This window comes from Peromyscus maniculatus, chromosome 18 (assembly GCF_049852395.1).
Source record: "Peromyscus maniculatus bairdii isolate BWxNUB_F1_BW_parent chromosome 18, HU_Pman_BW_mat_3.1, whole genome shotgun sequence".
Classification (NCBI taxonomy): domain Eukaryota; kingdom Metazoa; phylum Chordata; class Mammalia; order Rodentia; family Cricetidae; genus Peromyscus; species Peromyscus maniculatus.
This window is the reverse complement of record NC_134869.1, coordinates 53,678,359-53,701,411: the sequence shown is the minus strand read 5'-3', so window position 1 is coordinate 53,701,411 and position 23,053 is coordinate 53,678,359. Positions and strand designations below refer to the sequence as shown.

The 23,053-nt window shown below is 36.5% G+C and overlaps 2 protein-coding genes across 2 annotated transcripts; both read left to right on the top strand.

Annotated features, from left to right (window-relative positions):
- Positions 1 to 3,444: 3,444 nt before the first annotated feature.
- Positions 3,445 to 7,572, top strand: LOC102908216 (olfactory receptor 6C2). Its single transcript, XM_006996159.2, has one exon. It carries the CDS (start codon positions 6,634 to 6,636, stop codon positions 7,570 to 7,572), a length of 939 nt encoding a protein of 312 aa, XP_006996221.1. The 5' UTR covers positions 3,445 to 6,633.
- Positions 7,573 to 20,351: 12,779 nt separating this feature from the next.
- LOC102907917 (olfactory receptor 6C76-like) lies at positions 20,352 to 21,293 on the top strand. Its single transcript, XM_006996158.2, has one exon. The coding sequence runs from the start codon at positions 20,358 to 20,360 to the stop codon at positions 21,291 to 21,293; it is 936 nt and encodes a 311-aa protein (XP_006996220.1). The 5' UTR covers positions 20,352 to 20,357.
- The last annotated feature ends 1,760 nt before the right edge of the window (positions 21,294 to 23,053 follow it).

Below are 23,053 nucleotides of genomic sequence, written 5' to 3'. Positions count from 1 at the left end.
TAGCACTATTTACGGAGTTAGTCAGCTGCAGACTCTTCTGGAAGCTAATGGTAAAGCATTAAATAAAATTACTGACAAATCTTTAGTACAAATTAAATGAGTTTTAAGACATGGAGCATAACCAACTCCTAGGCATGTAACAGACACCAGAGAAGATAATTTCACTTGAAATTGTTTCATATTTTCCAACAGTTAAAGGGAAGCAGACAACATAAAATTAAGCAATATCCTCTAATATAAGAAGGACAGCAAGTTCTTCACTCCTGGAGAAGATAAGAGCCAAGAGGGTATCGGGTTGAAGCACTCCATGTAACAAATGTACACCAGCACTACGCCTCAGGTGCCAGGCAAAAGGAGGCTTGGAGTTCAGGGGAAAGACCATGGAGAACCAAGATTATAAAGTAAGCATGACTATGATCACAACCTCCCCTACCTACCCTGTACTTACAAAAAGATCCTGAGAAGATACAATCCATATAGAAGAGGAAAATTGAAAGAGTCTCTCTTCCAATGTAAGGGCAATGTACTCGCTCATATAATAAAACACAAATACTAAAAGGAATTGTTTCAAAGGAAAAAAATAGCTTGTTAAATTTAAAGTTCATGAAAGGATCAAGTAGAAAGGGGGAAACATCTTAAATAAAGAGCCAACTCTAGTTTGGGGAAAATTCAGAATAAGCATCATACAAGTTTTCTAAATAGTGCTGGTAACAACAGATCGGATTAATAAGATCTTATTCACAAGGGACTGAGAACAGTGTCTGTAGGAACTGATGCCACTGTGCAGAATCTGTCACAACCTGTAAATAATTAAGGAAATTACAGTCCATTTAAATAGTGCCATGGTTTGTGATATATACATTTCTTTTTGTACAGTTTTATTGAAGTACTATAGGTATATAGACAGATAATTATATAGATGGATATGACTCAATTTAATGAGCTTGGACATTTATATATTCTCATGAAACCACCACAACAATGAAGACGAAGGACATATACATCTTTTTAAAGTTTTATTATTTCTTCATACATTTTGCTTTCCTTTGTCTAGTATTCAATAATACAGCTTAACATGTTAGCATTGCTCTTAATATTTTTCAGTATACAGTAAGGAAGTATAAATCATGGCACAGTATAGTCAGCAGATCCTAGACTTACTTATCCCTGTACTGGTATTTTAAAGATGTTTAACAATATCCCATTTGTCCCCAGCACCATCCTTGTTGCATATCATAGGATTTCCAGATCTTCGGCACAGTCCTCCATTGTAGGTATATGCCACTTTTTTAAAACTATCTATTATTTGGTCATATTTGGGGTCATATATTGGGGCATATTTGGTCATTTCTATATCATTCCTTTTATGAATTACACTAAAATGAACACAGAAATTAGATGTTTTCTTGATAACTAATTCACTCTTTTGGGTTATTTGGCAAGAAATTATATTGCTAGACTGTATCATACCTTGGGTTTTTAAGTTTTTTATTAATTACATTTTATTTATTTTACATCCCTAACCACAGTTTCCCCTACCCTTGCCTTCCCTCAGACCCACCCCTCCAATCCACTCCTCCATCTCCATTCAGAAAGGGGCAGGCCTCCCATGGGCTTCAACAAAGCATAGCATTTCAAGTTGAGGCAAGAACAAGCTTCTCCCCCTGCATCAAGGCTGGGCGAGGCAACCCAGCATGGGGAATAGGTTCCCAAAAGTCAGCTCAAGCACCAGGGACAGGTCCTGATCCCACTGATAGGAACCCCCCAAACATACCAAGCTACACAACCATCACAAACATGCCGTTCCTATAACATTTCCTGTAGTTGATTCCCATAATATTGTATAAGGTTCCAAAAGCTGCATATCCACAAAATAGTATATATTTGTACTGCTAATAGTACCCTAATCATATGAAGTAACATCTCATCATGGTTTAGACTTGTGTTTTTCTGATGGTTACTAATAGTAATCATTTCAATGTGTGTTGAGCCATTTTTATGTCCCTTTAGAGATCTATTTGTGGTTTTTGCCCACTGGCAAAATGAATTGCTTAGTTTTGACTACTATATTATATAAGACCAAAATATGTTTTTGAGACCTGTTCTTTTCAATATTTGTTCTGCAAGTATTTTCTCCCATTTCATGGGTTGCATCCTCAAACACAATTCTGAGAATTATTCCTAGTTAATTTCTTCATTTAAGATGATTAGACTCTATACTTGTAACATTAATTGATAGAATTCTAAATAGAATTCTAAATAGAATATTTTTTACTATCTGACATTTGTATCCTGGATAGCTACATATTTAAGTATGCTCACACTTCTCAAGTGGTGGCAGGTTCACCAAAAAAAAAAATAGTGACATTCCTAGAAACCTGAACTTTTCTTACCCAATTATCCCTCAGTGAATGCTGTGATTGATTCCCAGTCCCTGCAGAAGACAGATTTACTGCTATATTAGGATTATGCCTTTAACCTTAAAAAGTGGTAGATAATGGAAGATTTAGACTGTAATAATATTTTTGGTGCATTAATAGTTCATTGTGATAAGGGAAAATAAGATGGGATAGGCAAAAGAGTTTAATAACAACTTTTCAGAATCTATTATTTTTTAACTATATGTATTGGGTGATATTATTTTCCATTACTTAAAATAGATCTGTTGACTTATATCTATGCAAATATTTTTATTTCTAGAAATACTACTCACTGAGGTAGATACTGAAGAGTGAAAAGAAATGAACAGCTAAGTCAACATTCTAATAAAATTAATACTCTATGAAAAGTCCACTTAACTAATTACTTTCTGATTATAGTAATAAAGGTAGGAGTACAAGTATTACAGAGAGCACTAGGTTTTAGAACATAGGAAAGTAAGTCAAACAAAGATTTAAAAATAAAAATCTACCTTGGATTTAACATCAGTTCAAACATTGCAGTAGGGGCCTTTTAGCAATGAGGCTTATTTGAAAATACTTTTAAAAGTTTAGAATAAAATTTAAGTTTTAGTCACTCATGTAAGTAATAAAATTATTAAATATATGCTCTGTATCAGGCACAGGTTCAAGAGCATCAAAAGGTATATCATGTAGTTCTTTGTCTAAGGGTGAACTCTTGAAAGTTTTCCCTTTTCCACATTAACATGCCGATCGATAATGCCATTGTTCTAGTCTTGTTTATGCAAACATTTCCAGAAGGGACAATTTCATGGAAGACTTCCTGGTATTCTTCCTGTTAAAATAGTCACACTCCCTCTTGCATGAGGTTCCCTGAGCCATAAACGTAGCACCCATGTGGATGTATCCATTGGGGCCGGTCTCCACCATGATCAGTTGATCTCTGCTTTGTGTATAGTTATGGTTTTCTGTGATGATTTCCACTTACTGTAAAGAGAGGCTTCTAATGAACTCTGGAGGAAGGAGAATTATCTCTCAGGGATAAGACTCTTTATTGGTTGTCCAATACCACCTTGGAACCACTCGCATCAAAAAAGTTTACATTCTCTAGGTAGGTACATAAAGTTTCTGTTGAGAAAATAATGTCCCAGGGGAGCCCTGAAGAAATAATAGGCATTATTAGTCTGTCAAAAATAATATTTATGCATATATATACATATCTATATAGATAGATATAAATATTATGTTAGCCAAGTGAGAGGTAAGAACTTATAGAAACATGAAAAGTTGCAAGTGGTCAATGCTACTGGAATTGAAGGCATGTAGGAAAAAACAAAAAGGGACAAGTGATGAAGCAGGAAAGTCAAAGAAGGAGCTTTCCATAAATAGCCTTTCAGATTAAGCAAAAGAGGTTGCTCTGTGTTAAGAAACAGTCCATGCCAGAAGAAGGTCAGAATTGGAAGTGGGAGATGCCTTCACGTAGAGTACAAGAGAGTTGAGTATGTGGGGAGCATCCTGTTTGCACACAGCAGAATATTGTCTGCAAGAGGACCCTGGGAACAGCTTGCCAAGACACAAGTGTGGATATACATGGTGAGCAAGACTTCATAAGATGAATAGATCTGACTTTTGGAATACACCATGTAAATACGAAATTTGACTAAGTGGAAATTTCACTTGTGGAAAATATAGAATTTTAATAAATGGAAAATTAAATAAAGAGGTCTGATATTAATGATCATATTAATATGATGAAATATTAATAGAGAAAGGATAACAAAACAAAAACAGTAAAAAAAATTTAAGAGATCCAAAGTTACAAGAAAATTCAGAATGGTGACATGAGACCAATTTAAAGAACTATAGAACTTTATCTTTTAATGTTCTGCCAATGGCAGGCAGGAGAAAGATTTAGATGTGTCATTGGACTTCAGCAGAAATTAAGATTTTGTGGGTCTTAAAAACACTACAGAGGTGGAATTAAAGTTACAACACTGATAGTTAAAGCCTAAACTAAACAGGAGATGACATCTTTTGGGGTTTCATTGTTTATTGTGGATATTTTAACTTTTATTTTAGCATTATTTTATTTTAGTATTTGTATTTTTTTAGTATTTGTATTTTAATTACAGAATTTCTTCTCTCTTCCCTTTCCTCCATCTAAACCCTCTCATTTTATCCCTCTCTGCTCTACTTCAGACCACTGCCTATTTTTTCAAGGGTTATTGAACATGCATATGTATCTGTGTGTACATATATATTCCTAAATATAACCTGTTAAGTCCATATAATGTCACTTGTATGTATGTTTTCAAGGCTGAGCATTTGGCACTGGGCAATCAATTGATTGGTGTGCTCTTCCTTGGGGATCCTCACCTCTGCCACTCCCAGTTTTACTCAGTTGTCTGCAGTTATTTGTGTAGGGTTGACGTCTCATGAGTTATCACGAGCTTTCCTCCGTGTAGTATGGCATGTTTGTTGGCGTCATCCTTGTTTAGCTTATGTTTGGGAAGTCATGTTGGGGAGATATTACAGGTGTAGCTTCTGATATTGTGAGGAGACACAACCTCACGGCAAAGTGCCTGATCTTCTGGTTCTCATCGTCTTTCCACCCAATCTTCTGCACTGTTCTCTCAGCCTTAGCTGTGGGAATGCTTTGTAGACATAGCCACGGGGACTGGGTGCCACAGCTCCACATGGTGATTGGTTGTGGTTTTCTTTAGTCATCTCCATCTGTTGCAAAAAAGTTTCCATGGTGAGGGGTGAATACTGCATTTATCTGTAAGCATACAGGCAGATGTTTACAGATTGTTGCTGAAGATTATGCAGATTCAGTAAGGTGGTGGTTAGAGATTCCCCTCCAAAACACATAATTTCACTAGCACTGAGTAGTCAGCTAGGTTTCCAGTAGCATGTATGGTATCCCTCTTACTGAGTGGTCCTAAAGTCCAATTAGAAAGCAGTTGGTCACTACCAAGGTATGTGTGCCACTGCTATACCCATAGGGTTATTGTGCCATGCTGGTTATTGGTGTGGTTCATAGGCATCATAGTTGAGTAGAACTATTAGTTGCCTCCTTCCATTGGAAGACTGCATGATGCCTTCTGGTACCCTGAATGCTAGTCCTCATAGATGATGCATTTAGACCAGTTTCAGCTCAGGGCTTCTGGGCCCTGTTTCTGAAGTTCATGGTGTCTTCAGCAATAGGGACTCACCTTCCACCTCTGGTGACAGGGGTATCCAAAGCAATAGCAATAAGCTGTATGTTTTGAGATTACCTTAGACAGCCCTTGCTAACAACACAAAAGAAGGCTTTCCATGTCTGGCTTGGAATTTTTGCTATGTGGTCTTTGACTCTTGGAGAACACCATCAGCACAGATGAGAAAATTTTCTTTAAAATATATACGTATATTTATGAACTGAATTACATGCATTATAGGGTTTTTAGGTAAACAGTTAATAGTATTATTCCTTGTGAATTTTTCAGCCATCCATATTGTTATTTTATCTGCCTCCTTCTCCTGCATTTATCTACTTCCCCCTCTCTAAGGAACTCCCTATTTTCCTTTTCCCCCATCAGATCACATGTATTTGCAAAACAATTTGAGAAGAACCTAAAAAAAGGCATATCTTATAAATATCTAAATTGTAATAGTAAAATATACTGTGGCTTTTAAGTATTTGAGAAGCAAATAACCACAATCAACTAATAAAAGTTATATAATAAACATCCATCAGTATGTTGGACATAACATTTTAGTTAACACTAAAATAGATATACCCTAACCATCTTTCAAGTGCAAATAATTCTGCTATCATCTCTGTTGCTTGTTTTCCAGGAGAAAAACATCTTATGCTTAAAGCAATATCCAGGTAATAGTATTGAAGAAAATTTATGTTCTTAGATATCTACATGTATCCAATATCCAGAATTTGCCTGAGACAATGTTTCTCTAGACACATTTGTAACTTCTATCTACATACTGAATAAAAATCAGCTACATCTGGAAATCCTTCAGGACAACAGATAATTCTTTACTTTGCTCTTTTTACAATAACATGAGTCCTTAAGAAAATCTCCACTTATTTGTAAAATCCAGGAAATGGCAACACTTGTTATGATGAAAACTTAGAAAGTAAATACAGGCTCATTTCTTGACATCTGTATCCACAGTCCTTTGCTAGACTTTCATAGCTGTGACTTTATAAAGCCTTAACTTCCTATAGGCAGGAATGAGAAATCACTCAGCAATAACAACCTTCATCCTTCTGGGACTAACAGATGACCCACAACTTCAAGTTCTGCTTTTTATCTTCTTATTTCTCACATACATGCTGAGTGTAACAGGAAACCTGACTATCATCATCCTCACCTTGGTGGATCCCCATCTAAAAACACCTATGTACTTTTTCCTTAGAAATTTTTCTTTCCTAGAAGTCTCCTTTACCACAGTCTGTATCCCTAGATTCCTATACAGTATATCAAGTGGAGACAATACCATTACCTACAATGCTTGTGCAAGTCAAATATTCTTTGTTATTCTCTTTGGAGCAACTGAGTTTTTTCTCTTAGCAGCAATGTCCTATGATCGTTATGTGGCTATTTGTAAACCCCTTCATTATATGACCATCATGAATCCCAAGGTGTGTACCTTTCTAGTTGTCTCATGTTGGGTGTCTGGCTTAATGATTATCGTCCCACCCCTTAGCCTGGGCCTCCAACTCGACTTCTGTGACTCCAATGCCATTGATCATTTCAGCTGTGATGCAAGTCCCCTTCTAAAGATCTCATGCTCTGACACGTGGGTAATAGAACAGATGGTTATATTTATGGCTGTCTTTGCACTCATTATTACACTAATCTGTGTTATTCTGTCCTACACTTACATCATCAGAACAATTCTGAGATTTCCCTCTGCACAGCAAAGGAAAAAGGCCTTTTCCACCTGCTCATCTCACATGATTGTGGTATCCATCACCTATGGAAGCTGCATCTTCATCTACATCAAGCCATCAGCTAAGGATGAAGTGGCCATAAATAAAGGTGTTTCAGTTCTCACTACTTCTGTTGCACCTCTACTGAACCCTTTCATTTATACCTTAAGGAACAAGCAAGTGAAACAAGCTTTCAGTGACTCTGTAAAGAGGATTGCATTTATATCAAAGAGCTAGAAGTCATGATAAATCAGATACTCTATTATCTCCTTTTAGAATTAACCTTTGCAATGACAACTAATAATTCACCCAGGTCTTACCCTTATGAAACTCATTCTTCTTTAAAATCATATGTAATGTTATCATCATTCATGCTGAAACTATAAAATGTACATCCAAGAAACTAAGGTTTTCTCCACTTTAGTCTGGTCTTTTCATTACTCTAGAGAAGAAATAAGAGTAATTGATATTTAAAAGTATATTTATAATAGTATCACTTTATTCCTATAGTAAAAAGTTATCAAAATATCACAAAACCATAATCAGAGCAACAGATATAGAAAGTAACATCAGCAGAGATCTATTAAAAGTAAAGAAAATCAGGCATCACAATTAAAATGTTGGGAAAGAGAAATAACACCCTGTGGTTAGTCAATATTGAAAAAAGTGTCCAAAATCACTGGTGTGTTTATTTCTTTATGTTAAATAAGAGAAGTTCTGAGGCTGGGGAGATAACTCAGTGGTTAAGAGAAAGCACTGCTCTTCCAGAGGACCAGATTTCACTTCAGCACCTCTATTGTATAGTTCTCAACCACCTATAACTCCAGCTCCAGTTAATTTGACAGATACATAAACCCTAACAAAATGAAAGTAGTAATTAAAAATATTCCAATTAAAAAGAAGCCCAGGGACAGATGGTTTTGGGGAAGAAGTCCACCTGACTGTCAGAGTGAATAACTGTGATGTAGCTAGAGTTTTCCTGCCTTGCCCACAGTCAGGACAAATCTTTGTCACCTGCCAGTCCCACAGCTGCTCAGACTCAACCAAGTAAACACAGAGACTTATATTGCTTACAAACTGTATGGCCATGGCAGGTTTCTTGCTAACTGTTCTTATAGCTTAAATTAATCCATTTCCATAAATCTATACCTTGCCACATGGCTTGTAGCTTACCGGCATCTTCACATGCTGCTTGTCATGGCGGTGGCTGGCAGTGACTCCTTCTGCCTTCCTGTTCTTTTTTTTTTCTCCTCTCTGTTAGTCCCGCCTATACTTCCTGCCTAGCCACTGGCCAATTAGTGTTCTATTTATTGACCAATCAGAGCAATTTGACATACAGACCATCCCACAGTACTGTGATACTAAAATTATTATGCAAAACAGAAGCTGAACATATAGTTTCTAACTCTTTTTATTAAGTCACTGTTACCCTGATACTAACACCACACAAAGGCACATATAAAAAAGAAAATTTTAGAACAATATCCCTTGTAAACATAAGTACAAAAATTCTCAATAAATGACTGTCTCACCCATTCAGGGGGGGAGGGGGAGGGGGGCGAGAGTGGGAGAACAGGGGAATCTGTGGCTATTATGTTGAACTGAATGGTGTTGTAAAATAAAAAGAAAATTCTCAATAAAATATTTACAAACCAAATTCAAGAGCATACCAAAAAGATTATCCACCACAATCCAGTTGGCTTCATGCCAGAAATGCAGGGCTCATTCACCAGACATAAATCAATAAGGTAATCTACCATATAAACAGACTTAATGACCCCACCAAATTACATGTATTATCTCATTAGATGCAGAATTTGCCTTTGACAAAATCTAACATTGCTTCATGATAAAAGTCCTAGAGAGATGAAAAAATATGACAGTCATACCTTGACATAATAAAGGCAAATTGCAGACATATCACAGCCATTATCACAGCCAACATCATCCTATACAGAGAGAATCTCAAAGCTTTTCCACTAAAATCAGGAATAAGACAAGGTTGTCTACTCTCTCTACACCTATTCAATGTAATACCTGTAGTTTTAGATAGAGAAATAAGATAACTGAAGGAGATCAAGGGTATACAAACAGGAAAGAAAGCAGTCAAAGTATCCTTATTTGCAGATGATTATTATTTTTGACATAAAATACCCTAAGGAAAGACTCAACCAGGAAAGTTAAGCACCTGATAAACACTTTCATCAGTGTTGCAGGATACAAAATTAATACATAAAAATAAGTACCTATCCTACATACAAACAGCAAATGGACTAAGAAAGAAATCAGTGAAACAACACCTTTCACAATAGTCTCAAAAAATACCTTGAGGTAACTCTAAACAAGTGAAAGACTTGCATAATAAAAAACCTTAAGACATTGAATAAAGAAATAAAAGAATATACCAAATGATGGAAATAACTCCCATGATTATAGATCTGTAGGATTAACATTTTGAAAATGGCCATCTTACCAGAGGAATATAAAAATTTAATGCAATCTCCATCAAAATTCCAATACAATTTTTTACATAAATTTAAAGTAACAATTTTCAACATCATATGGAAACTCACACACAAAAATAGGATAGCTAAAATAATTCTCAATAATAATAGAACTTCTGGAGGTATCACAACCCTAGATTTTACAGAGGTATAGCAATAAAACCAACATGGTATCAGCATAAAAACAGACATACTGATCAATAGGATCAAATTGAAATTCCAGATATGATTTCACATGCCTATGGACAACTAAAATTTTTACAAAAAAAGCCAAAAATACACACTGGAAAAAAATATCATCAAAAATGATGCTGGTCAAACTGAGTGAGTAAATACAAGAGAATGAAAACAGATCAAAGCCGACCACCCTGCACAAAACTCATTTCCAAATGAATCGAGGGCTCCAACATAAAGCCAAATACACTGAATCTTAAAGAAGAGAAAATCATATTGAATAGGACACCAATAACATAGGAATTAAGACCACCTATTAATAAATGGGACCTCGTGGGGCTAGTAAAAACTTCTGTACAGCAACATACACCATCATTCAAGCAAATCAGAAGCCTACATAATGAGAAAAATCTTTATTAATTATTAATTTAAAAATCTTTATTAATTATTATTAGAATACTTAGTATCTAGAATATATAAAGAGCTAAAAAATACTAACCATCAAAGAAGCTAATAATCCAACTTAAAATGAGATATAGAATTAAACAGATGTTTTTCAAAGATGAAACACAACTTGATGAGAAACACTTAAAAACAATTTCCAACATCCTTAGGCATCAGGTAAATGCAAACTACAACTACTTCAAGATTCTGTCTTAATTCAATCAGAATGGCCAAGATCAATTAAACAAATAACAGCACAAGTCAGCAAGAATGTGGGGGAAGGGAAACACTTACTCATTGCTTGTGGGAGTTTCAGTATGGAAAACAGTGTGGAAGTTCCTCCAAAAGCTAAGAATCCATCTCCCACAAGATCCAGCTATACCACTCTTGAAAACACCCAAATTAATCTACATCTTACTACGGATACCTGATTGTCCATGTTCATTGCAGCTCTGTTCATAACTGCCAGATATTGGAAACAGCCTGTAAAGTCCATCAATACATGAATGGATAATGAAAATGTGGTATATTTATATAATAGTTTATCATTACTTTATAAATATTATTCAGCTATAAAGAAAAATGAAATTATGATTTTTAGGAAATGAATGGAGCTAGAAACAATCATCATAAGTAAGGTAACCCAGACCCAAAAAGACTAATATTTCATGTTCTCTCTCATTTGTGGTTTTAGTTTTTAACCTTTAGATACGTGTGCTTCAGAGGTCAGGTAGCTAGTAAGGACCTGCCAAGGAAGTTAAATAGACTATAGTGTTATAAAGAGATAAGTGGGAAATAAAGATAGGAGGAATAAATGAGGAGGGGGAGAGGAAAGCAGGATAAAGAAGAGAATATGGAGAAAGACAGTTAACAGTAAAGGTCTTCTGACAAACCATATGGAAACCTACCACTGTAGAAGCTTCCCAAATTATATATCTATGAAAGGAATTCAAATGGAGTTACCAAATACTGAGGGAGACAATGCCTCAGCTAGACACCTTATGCTACCAAATAAAACCTCCAGTGCCAGGAATAGATTATATCTTGTTGAATCTTCTCCAAGGAGGTCCCACAGACACCCCCCAACATCATACACTATTGGCAAGTCTATTGGTTACCCACACACACAACCTGATAAGGCCCTATTGCTAGAGACACAACTTGCTTATGTCATTGAACGTGTTGAAATCAAGCTGATTCCAAACTAAAAGCTTCACCCCTGCTTCCTAGCAGGGGAAGTACTTTGCATGCTACCAGAGCAGAAAACTAATCATCAATATCTACAAATATTGTGACCTATAACAGCCACCTGCCTCGAGATACTGTGCAATAGTGGCACAAATTTTATGGGAATAATGAACTTTTAAAATTGGATTTAAGGCACAATCCATGAGATGGAACCCATTCCTGACACATCTAAAGGGTCTGCAAACCTGAGACTAGATAGGTCATGGGCCCTACAGGAAACCTGCCATTATTATTCTACTAAGGAACATAGCACTAGGACTTCTGATAATATATTGCTAGACCCTTAGATCAGAACATCACTCAACCTTCATCAGAGATGCTTCTACTTCCAATAAATGGCAATTAACATAGAGATCCACAATTGGACTATGTACAGAAAGTGAGAGACCTTGGAGTACTCAGCCCTAAATGGATGTTTTATCAAATTCCTCCCTAAAAGGTTCAACCATCTATCTATTTGTAAGAGGGGATGGAAAGATTACAAGAGAACAGTGCCTTCCAGATGAAATATATCTAATACACTTATTCACAAGAGATGGTGACAAAATGCATAACTTAAGACCTGTGCAGATTCCAAACAGACAAAATCCCAGCACAGAGAAGGGAAAATAGACACAAAATGCCACCCCTAATCAAGAAGCTATTCCCAGTTGATACCTCCTGGGAAAGGGAAAATTAGTTGCTTCAATGGAGTATCACTGGTTCTATTAACAACATTCCAGTGCAGGCTCCATACCTAGGAGTGTTAGCCAACACAAAATGGACCCCATGTTTATGTGTGTGTGCTTTTTATTTTGTTTTGATATTTTATGCGTTGTTGGGTTTGTGTGGGGTTTTTTTGATGATTTTTTTTATTTGGGGGAGCTAAGGAAGGGATAGAGGGAAGAAGAACCTGAAGTTTGTAGGTAAGAGGTGGGGAGGACCTGGGAGTAGTTGGAGGGAAAGAATATGATCATATAAACCATATATTAAGAAATCCAAATCTCCAAAGCAGGAGACAGGATATCAGGACTCTAAGATAAAGTAGATCTATTAGATCTATCGCTTCTCGGACTTTTGGCTAAGATCAAGTGTAGATAAAGTAGATCTAAATCAAATAAACAAGGAATATGAAAAAAATCAAACACACAGGAATGGAACATACAGAAAATGTGGAACATCATGAGAGAAAAAAACTTTTAAATTATGTGCATAGATGAGGAAGAAGAATCCCAAGTCAGATGCATGGATCAGATCCTCAACAAGATCATAGCAGAAAACATCTTTAAGGAAAGAAAAGATATACTAAACAGATATAAATAGCATATAAAACACCACGCAGACAAGACCAGAGGAGAATCCCCATAGCATATCATAACTGAAGCACTAGGTATACATAACATGAAGGTATTTGAAATCTGCAAGAGAAAAAAATACAAGTCACATATAAAAGAAAACCCATAAGAATAACAGTTGATTTCTCAATGAACTTTGAAAGCCAGAAGAGCAATGAATTCCAAGTTCTAAAAGACTATGATGGCCAATCTATACCAAGCAAAACTATCTGCCATGATTGAAAGATGAAGGAAAACTTTCCATGGCATAAACATCCTTTAAAAAATTTACATCCAACAAACCAAACATAAAAAAGCATTATCAAGTGTCTTAGGGTTTCTATTGCTGCAACAAAACACCGTGACCAAAAAGGAAGCTGAGGAGGAAAGGGTTTATTTGGCTTACCTTTCAGCATTGCTGTTCATCACTGAAGGAAGTCAGGACAGGGACTCAAACAGGGCAGGATCCTGGAGGCAGGAGCTGTTGCAGAGGCCATGGAGGGGAGCTGCTTACAGGCTTGCTTCCCCTGGCTTGTTCAGCCCACCTTCTTATAGAACCCAGGACCAGCAGCCCAGGGATGGCACCACCCACCATGGCCTGAGCCCTTCCCCACTGATCACTAAATGAGAAAATTCCTGTATCCAGAGATACAGCTGGATCTGAAGGAGGAATTTCCTCAGCTGAGGCTCCTTCCTTTGATGACTCTAGCTTGTGTCAAGTTGACACACAAAACCACCCAGTACATGAAGGTAATACTCCCTTCATAAAAATAGTTTGAAGAAATGCTATGCTTTTCTATTGCATAGAATAATATGAGTATCAAGGTCTTAATTTTGGTTTGCTTTTCAAGAAGATTTCTGCAGTGAATCTATCTGGTCCCTGAACCTTTTTTGGGGGGGCAGGGGGTGGGATGGGTAGGATACACTATTACTGCTTCAATCTCACTGTAGGATATGGAACTGTTTAAGATATTTATTTCATCCTGATATAAATTTCATAGGTTGTATGCATCTAAGAACTCATCCATTTCTTTTAGTATTCCAATTAAGTGGAATGTAGCTTTTTAAAGTACTACACAAGTTAGGTATAGAGTAAGGAACTAGAAAGTACAGATAGATCTCCCTAGTAAAGAAACTATAGATGGATGGAGGGGGGACTAGAATCAGAGGGTGAATTGGAGTTAGGAAGAGGGGTACAAGGTATCGAATATGGGGAAAGACAGCTAAAATTAAGGTCCATTTGAGGGTTTGTATGGAAACCTAATACAGTAGAATTTTCCATGTGAAGGCAATCTAAATGAAATCATCAAGTAATGGGGACACAGACCTCCAGCTGGACATCTCTCATCAATGAAGGAAGCTTCAAGTACCGGGACTGGGTTATAGTTTCAGATCTTTAGTCTATTGTCATCATGGCGGGTAACATGGTAGCAAATAGCAGACATGGTACTGGAGAAGAAGCTAAGAGTTCTACATCTAGTTCCACAGACAGCAGGAAGAGAGAGAACCACTGGCTTGAACCTCAAAGCCTACCTCCAGTGACACACTTCCTCCAACGATGCCATACCTCCTAATCCTTTTAAACAGTACCACTTCCTGGTGACCAAGTATTCAAATCTATGCACATATGGAGCCATTCTTATTTAGACCACCATACCATCTAATCTATCCCTTCATGGTTCAGGGAGCCCAGCAGAAGAAGAGGCAGAAAGTGTAAGAACCAGAGGGGGTAGAGGACACACACACACACACACACACACACACACACACACACACACACACACAATGCCCTCTAAATCAACATAATTAATGGACATATAAACTCACAGAGACTGAAGCAGCATGCACAGGGCCTGCAAGGGTCTGCACTAGATGGGATCCTAGAGCTGAAAGGAGAATTGGACACATGCCCCATCCCTAACCCAGAATCAATCTCCAATTGGTAACCAATTGCAAATAAAAATTTAGTTTCCTGCAAAAGAGTCTCAATGGGGGAGGGGAGAACTACACTTAAGGGCAGGCTACATGTCCTGCAGTAGATTGCCAGCAGATATTGAACTCAATGACATCTTTGGAGGTTCGTGGTCTCATAATGTTATATCAGAGCTTTTCCTTTTTCTTTTTTTTAATTTTATCTTATTTTTTATTTTTATTTTCTATACAGATCCTTTGTGTGGATAGTATAGCTTCCAGTTTAGTGTTTTTATGTGATTCTTAAGTATAGGAACAAGTGGGTCTCTGTACTGGCTGGTTTTATGTCAACTTGACACAAGCTAGAGTCATCAAAGAGGAAGGAGCCTCAATTGAGAAAATGCCTCCATAAGATCCAGCTGTAAGGCATTTTCTCAATTAGTGATTAATGAGGGAGGGCCCATCAAATGGTGGGTGGTGCTATCCCTGGGCTGGTGGTCCTGGATTCTATAAGAAAGCAAACTGAGCAAGACATGAGGAGCAAGCCAGTAAGCAGCACCCATCTGCAGCCTCGGCCTCAGCTCCTGCCTCCAGGTTCTGGCCCTGCTTGAGTTCCTGTCCTGACTTCCTGTGATGGTAAACAGTAATGTGGAAATGTAAGCCAAATAAACCCTTTCCTATCCAACTTGCTCTTTGGTCATGCATGGTGTTTCACTGCAGCAGTAGGAACCCTGACTAAGACAGTCTCTGTTTCTTCTTCCTTCTCTTGGGCTCTTTTCCTTCTGTTTGTTTGTTTTGTCCAATTCTGATATGTTAGTTTAGTCTTATTTTATTTTATTATCCATTAGAAGCCTGTTTGTTTTCTAAAGAGAGACAGAAAGGGGATCTATCCAGATGGGAGGGGAGATGGGAAGAAATTAGGAGGAGCAGATAGAGGAGAAACCATAATCAGAATATATTAGGTGAGGAAAAAATCTATTTTCATTAAAATGAAAAATAAGTATATGAAATAGCATGATATATGGTGATTCATGTCAGTTTCACAAAGATACCACACATGTATACAAAATTAAGAGGAAGAAGACAGTTGTTAAATATGCATCCCATGGATTATTCTATCTTTATTGTTTTCTTTAGTTCATAAGGTAAAATTTATAAAGAGGGAATATAAGAATAAGTATAATAAATAATAATTCATTAATTATAGGTTATAATTAATATTTTAATTAATTAAATGATATAATTAATTAACTATAAAATTAAGAAATAAGGAGTACTAAATTTTGTCACACAAAATTTAATAATTTGAGTTGCATGCAATATTTGTTATAAGCATGTACCTCCCTATATTTGGCTTAAGAAAAATAATACAGAAGAAATATTTAAATATCATAAATAATCTATGAAAAATGAGAAGAATGAAGAGTAACTGTTCATCAAGAAAGAGAAAGAAAGGAAGTTAGGGAGAGAAGAAGGGAGAAAAAAGATTGGCCATAGTGTCATAGAGGGTTTTTTTTTTTTTTGCTGTGAAGAGACACCATGACCTCCACAACTCTTATAAAGGAAAACATTTAATTGAGGCTGACTTCCAGTTTCAGAGGTTTAGTCCATTATCATCATGGCAGGAAGCATGGCAGCATGCAGATAGACATGGTGCTGGAGAAGGAGCTGAGAGTTCTACATCTTGATCCACAGGCAGCAGGAGACTGTGTGCCACACTGGGAGTAGCTTGAGCATGTATATCCTCAAAGTCCACCTCCATAGTGACACACTTCCTCCTAACACCTGACAGTGCCACTGGCTACGGATCAAGCATTGATCTGTGTGGGCCATTCCTACCCAAACCTCTGTACACAGAAAAGTAAAAGCTTCCAACTGCTTTCAAAAGATGGAATAGTGAGATCACTCCAGCACAGAGATAATGATGTGACACTCAATGGAAGAAAGGGTTGGGGGAGATCAGTGAAAGAAATGGAATGCATGAAATGATGGAGGAAATGGATCCAAAGCTAAAAATATTGTAGAGAATTGGGTGTTTCTATTATACAGACACACATACACACATACACAGAGAGAGAGAGACAGAGACAGAGAAACAGAGACAGAAGTCTACATATGCAAAGGATTGTTTTGTTTTAAAACATGAGAACTCAAGAGAATCAAAGAAGCTGGTAAAAACCACATTATCTTGGGGAAAAGGGGACCCTCCCATACATTCTCCGAGGAGAAGACACCTATGAAAGTGCAGGCATACAGGCGCACACACACACACTCACATCCACACACAACCATGTAGACTGTCACATACTACAGGAAGGCTTAGCAATGAATAGCCCCTCTGTCTCCACTCTAGTAGACAATGAGTATACAATGCTAGGTTACGAAGTACACACTAAACCTGCTCAGTAGACTAATTTGTTTCTCTCTCAGTATTTTGCATTAACTCATTATAGCTCAGTATGCCTTCTGTGGTTTTGCAGATCTTCATATTTTAATATTTCTCAAAGAGGGGCAGAATTTCCATGAGTAGCTTCTGTTAGGATTTCCATATGAAGAAAAGGGACAACAGTCTCTACGTTGTACCAGAAAATTCAGCTGAAGCTGTGGTTAAATGCTTTCCTGCATTAAATGTGTTCATAAAATAAGATGAGCTAAGTCACCATATTTCTTTCTGTGGAGTCAGCTGCTACTAGTGCACATAAATGCAAATGGAATTTTGTAGACAAAAAAAGTTTCAAATTCAGCATCCATAACAAGCATACTGCATTTAAAACATTAGTGCCTCATAGCAATAAAGCAGACCCCAAATTGTCTAACAGAGAAAAAAATCAGAAGACTATAATAGAAAAAAAGTAAACTTGGTTTTTTTTCTAGTATGATTTAGATAATCAGCAAGAAAAAATATATATATATATATATATATATATATATATATATATATATATATATATATATATTGGTTTTTCAAAACAGGGTTTCTCTTGTGTAGCTTTGCGCCTTTCCTGGAACTCACTTGGTAGTCCAGGCTGGCCTTGAACTCACAGAGATCCTCCTGCCTCTGCCTCCCGAGTGCTGGGATTAAAGGCGTGCGCCACCACCGCCCCGCTCAAGAAAATATTTTTAATACTAATTTTGTGATTTGTAAAAATATTATCTCTATGTTTTTATTGTATCTTGATATATGCCTATCTATTAACTATATCTTGCCTAAATTATCCAGTATGTTTTTATTGTCAAATAAAATAATTACATGGAACATTCTATTATCCCAGGGGATATTTCCACTTGCTATTTTCTGCTTCATTACATGTTTACACAAAACAGGATTATGTTACCTTTGCAAATTCTTTGTATTAAAAATATTGACTAGAAAACACAAAACCATTTGATGTTGTTTCTTCACTGCTGTTTGCACTCTACATTTCTCCAACACTGGATATTTCAAAAGCTAATTTCTGAATTCACCTAATTACTCAGCTTAGCTTTAGGGCACACTCATCAACACCATCTCTCTCCAGAGACATTTTAACTCTGCTTTGCTGGAGAATCCCTTGTGTCTGTTTTAAGGGGGTAAAAACATAAAATGGAAATGCTCCTTCTGGAAAGAATACTTAGAAAAACCATTTTCTAACAGTGGTGTAAAAAGCAAAAATTTTTAAATGCAAGCCATCTTTCTTTCCCAAGAGTTACTAGAAGCCAAAGTGGAAAATGGTATTTGTTGGTTTTCATAGTTCCCATGGTAAGGATTTTATTCTTTCTTGGAATTTTAGAAAACAGGTATTTGTTGTTAGGCCTACAACTGGGAATTTCAAGTCATGTTTTGTCTCAACAATTTCTGCTCATAGGTCATGTAGCTCTCCATCTTCCACAGATGTTGATTCTTGATTCTCACTCACACTTTGTGTCTTTTCCTCTTTTACTAGCTAAGAGCTTCACCTAGGGAGCAAATGTATATATATACAGCTTTATTGCCTCTTAGCTGTAAGTATTGCTTCAAACAACTTGACATTGTACCTGCTTTCTTCCTATTTTTTCTTTCTTTGTTTTGTTCCTTTCTTCCCCTTCTCTCTTCGCTGTCCTCCTCCTTCCCCATCCTTCTCTCTCCATCTATCTTCTTAAGAGTCTTAGCTACAATCCAAGATACCATGACTTCTGGTTCTGAATCCCTGTTGCTTGTGAGCTTCACTGTTCTGTTCCCACAGCCTTTAGATTTACTACTCAATAGTAGGTTGCAGCCAGAGACACTTTTACTCAATTAAAAAAATACTTTTTCAGTTTGAGACTGTCATGCACAGTGTGCATTGACCTGAGAGTGACTCCTGAGCTTTTTGCTGCTCACTGGGACCCAAGGATTTCTCAACTTTCTTTGACCACAAATTGTAGAACGCATTACTTTAGTGAGTTTGGCTTTTAGCAATTTCTACCAACACCCAAGACCATATCACCTATCAGACCTATTCGACTTTAGAGATTTTCCTTATATTCATCCCCATAGTATGCTCCTGTTACTGTGTATAGCCCAATAATCTTTCCAAATTTCAGCTACATGCTGTGTAAGCTTGTTATGTATGAAAATCACAATAGACATAAATGAGAAGTGTGAACAATTATCCAAAAGCAAGGCATCAAACACTGACAGTCAGTTAAAAAAATGCACTGAGTATTGGGTTTGAACTCTTCAGCTGTGACCACATGGCATTATATGATTTTAAGTCTATGTTCTGTTCCATACTTCATTTATTCTTTTTCCATTTTCTAATTATTCTGTGCCCTTAGTTTTTTATCAGGCTGTTAGAATCTCTTCTTTAAAGTGAAAAAATATTATTTAATTCAGTAAAGAAACACTAAAAAGGTTTTCAAACTTTGAAATTTTCTGAATTTGTTTCTTTAGGATTGTATAAATATTGGTTTTGATGGTCCTGACTCATTGCTAAATTATTAATTCTTCAGACAGTCAAGAACAGTTTTAAATATTTTCTAAAATTGAAAAATAACATTTGTAATGTTTCATTCACAAAAGTAATACATTCCTTTGTTGAGATAGTTTTGAGAATAAATTAATATTTTTCACATTTTAAGTATTTTTATCTAGTTTTCAGATATATCTACTCATATACTACAACAAAAGACCTGTAGTGGCATTATTTTCATCTGTCAGTGTACTTGCTAGATCTATCAAGTGATTCTTTGACACTAAATAGCTCTAGACTCAAGGCAATCATCAGACATGTACTACTTTTATGGTAATTAATATTCACTTTTAAAACTCAGTGTAATTTGGTGAATGATTTAATGATTCAGGTTGTATATTGTTATAAATCTTCAATGATGTGATGAAACAAACACATATCACAACAAATATAATTCAAACTTATCCTGACTCTCTAATTCATTTCATAATTACAGACCCGGCAGAACACAAGAAGAAATGAAAAATCGAACATCAGTGAAGGAGTTTATTCTTTTGGGATTAACAAATGACCCAAAGCTAAACATACTGGTTTTTATATTTTTATTTCTCACTTATATTTTGAGCATTACTGGAAATCTGACCATTATTACCTTAACTCTGGTAGATTCACACCTCAAGACACCCATGTATTTCTTTCTTCGGAATTTCTCTTTCCTAGAAATCTCATTTACAACAGTTTGCATTCCTCGGTTCCTTGTGAGCATTGTGACAGGGAATAAGACCATCTCCTATAACTCTTGCATGGCCCAAGTGTTCTTCTTCATACTCCTGGGTTCAACTGAATTTTTCCTTCTGGCTGCTATGTCCTATGATCGCTACGTGGCAATCTGTAAGCCCTTGCATTACACCACAATAATGAACAGCAAGGTCTGCATCCAGCTTATAATTAGCTCTTGGCTGGCTGGATTTCTCATCATCTTTCCACCTGTGATCATGGGGCTTCAACTGGACTTCTGTGACTCCAACATCATTGACCATTTTTCCTGTGACTCCTCTCCCATGCTGCTCATCTCCTGCACAGACACAGCCTTTCTAGAGCTCTTGGCATTCTTCCTGGCAGTATTCACTCTCATGGTAACCTTAACATTGGTGATTATCTCCTATCTATTCATCCTTAAGACAATTCTAAGACTCCCCTCTGCTGAGCAAAGGAAAAAGGCCTTCTCTACCTGCTCCTCACACATGATCGTCGTCTCCATTTCCTATGGAAGCTGCATCTTCATGTATGTCAAAACTTCAGCAAAGGAAGGGGTGGCTTTGACTAAGGGAATAGCAGTGCTAAACACCTCTGTGGCCCCAATGCTGAATCCTTTTATTTACTCCCTTAGAAACAAACAGGTGAAAGAATCCTTTAAGAACTTGGTCAAAAAATGTGCGTCAAATAAAATTTAAAGGTAAAGAAATTCACTGCTTTGGTTTTTAAAAAATTATATTCAATGTGCATTCACATTTTTTATTTCCTCATACACTGCTGTATTCAACTTAGCTGAATGTTTTTACCCTTTCCATTTTGGCTTTACTTGACACAGTTATCCTTTTAAATTTTATATGTCCCTTAAAATTTTCTGAGTGTGACTGATTTGATGTCACCAAAATGGGAATGGTATTTTAAAAGAGTGAATTTATTTTCAAAGAATTTATTCTTTAAGCAACAAGCAAAAGCTAAGAAAAGAGCAACAAGTAACTGAAAAATTATTTTCCCATCATATAAGGATTGAATAAAATTAGATCTTCCACGAGGCAATGTCTCCTACCTATGCTTCTCATTGTATCTCCAAAGGTCTAGTCATACTAAATATTGTCCTGTGTGATTCAATGCATTGGTGTTATTTCTTTGTTGTTTATTCCACCCTTTATTATTATAATGTATGGTACTTGTTGCTTTTTGACTCATTCCAAAAGTTGCTGTAAGAATTACTGGGAGCTGGAGAGATGGCTCAGTGGTTAAGAGCACACAGTGGCTCACAATCATCTATAGTGGAACTGATATCCTCTCCTAGTGCAAAGACATACATGCAGATAGAATACTCATATACATAAAATAAATAAATAAATCTTTAAAAAAAAGAATTACTATGGCTCCAAAACCCTGACCATTAAGCATACTTAGGTTGATTTGCTAATACTAAACTTTAAGCTCTCCTAAAGGTTCCTTGGAAAGAGCCTCTATCTGTTTCCTGATGTATGGATTTCTCTGGCAGTAAAATCTAATATTTGTTCTATGCCCCAGATAGTTCTCAAAATTCTGGCATACTCATCATATCTTAAGTTGTTTTCCAATATTTATATGGTTTAATCATTTTTTAAGTATTGACTTTTTGTAGACTTTCAAGAATGTGGGGCTAAGAATATTTGCTATATATACTGATATGCACTTTTCCTATGAAAGGTTGTTAGGGGTGTGTGTGTGTGTGTGTGTGTGTGTGTGTGTGTGTGTGTGTGTGTAACTGCCAGAGGCCATGGGAGTATACAGCAGGTGACAACTAGTATTCAAGAAGTTTGGCCCACCAGACAAATAACTCTGATGGGAAGCCCCACTTGGTAAAGACCATGGGGTCACTGACTGTAAATGACTGGTGTTTCTGTCTGTAGTTTTTATGTGTCATTAGATTTCTTCCCCAAAAAACAGCTATGGGTATTTTCCCATTGCTTGTGTGTTTTTCTCATGAAAATATTCCATCTTTGGGCACACATATTGCTGTGGATGGTCAGGAAGATGATTTCTGCTTAGGCTGTATAATTTTGATGAATAGAAATAATATTAGGATATTTTTATATTCTAACTAACATAGAAAAATAACTGTATTCTCAGTTACAAAGAAAAAATTTCACATATTTAGCTAAGACCTCAGAACAAATCCAAAATAGACTAGTTGCCCCTGGAGACTAACTGCAAAGGACAAGTTCCCAAGTGTCTGTTGAGCCAAAGTCAGGCTGATAACATTAAGACATAAACTCCCCATAGCAATTGATTGCACGTACTCCTAGCCTCAAGGTCCAGCCAACTAATTGTTTATCATTTAAGTCCTGAATTTCAATGTCACTCTCTGTCTGGGAACACTAACCATTCAGAGCTACATACTCATTTTATTCATCATGCCTGGTCAGCACAACCTCCCTAGCCTGAGAGAAACCATGAGATTCCTTATGTG

Excerpts from the sequence above, each read along its gene's own strand:
- LOC102908216 (XM_006996159.2), top strand. The coding sequence starts at position 6,634 with ATGAGAAATCACTCAGCAATAACAACCTTCATCCTTCTGGGACTAACA.
- LOC102907917 (XM_006996158.2), top strand. The coding sequence starts at position 20,358 with ATGAAAAATCGAACATCAGTGAAGGAGTTTATTCTTTTGGGATTAACA.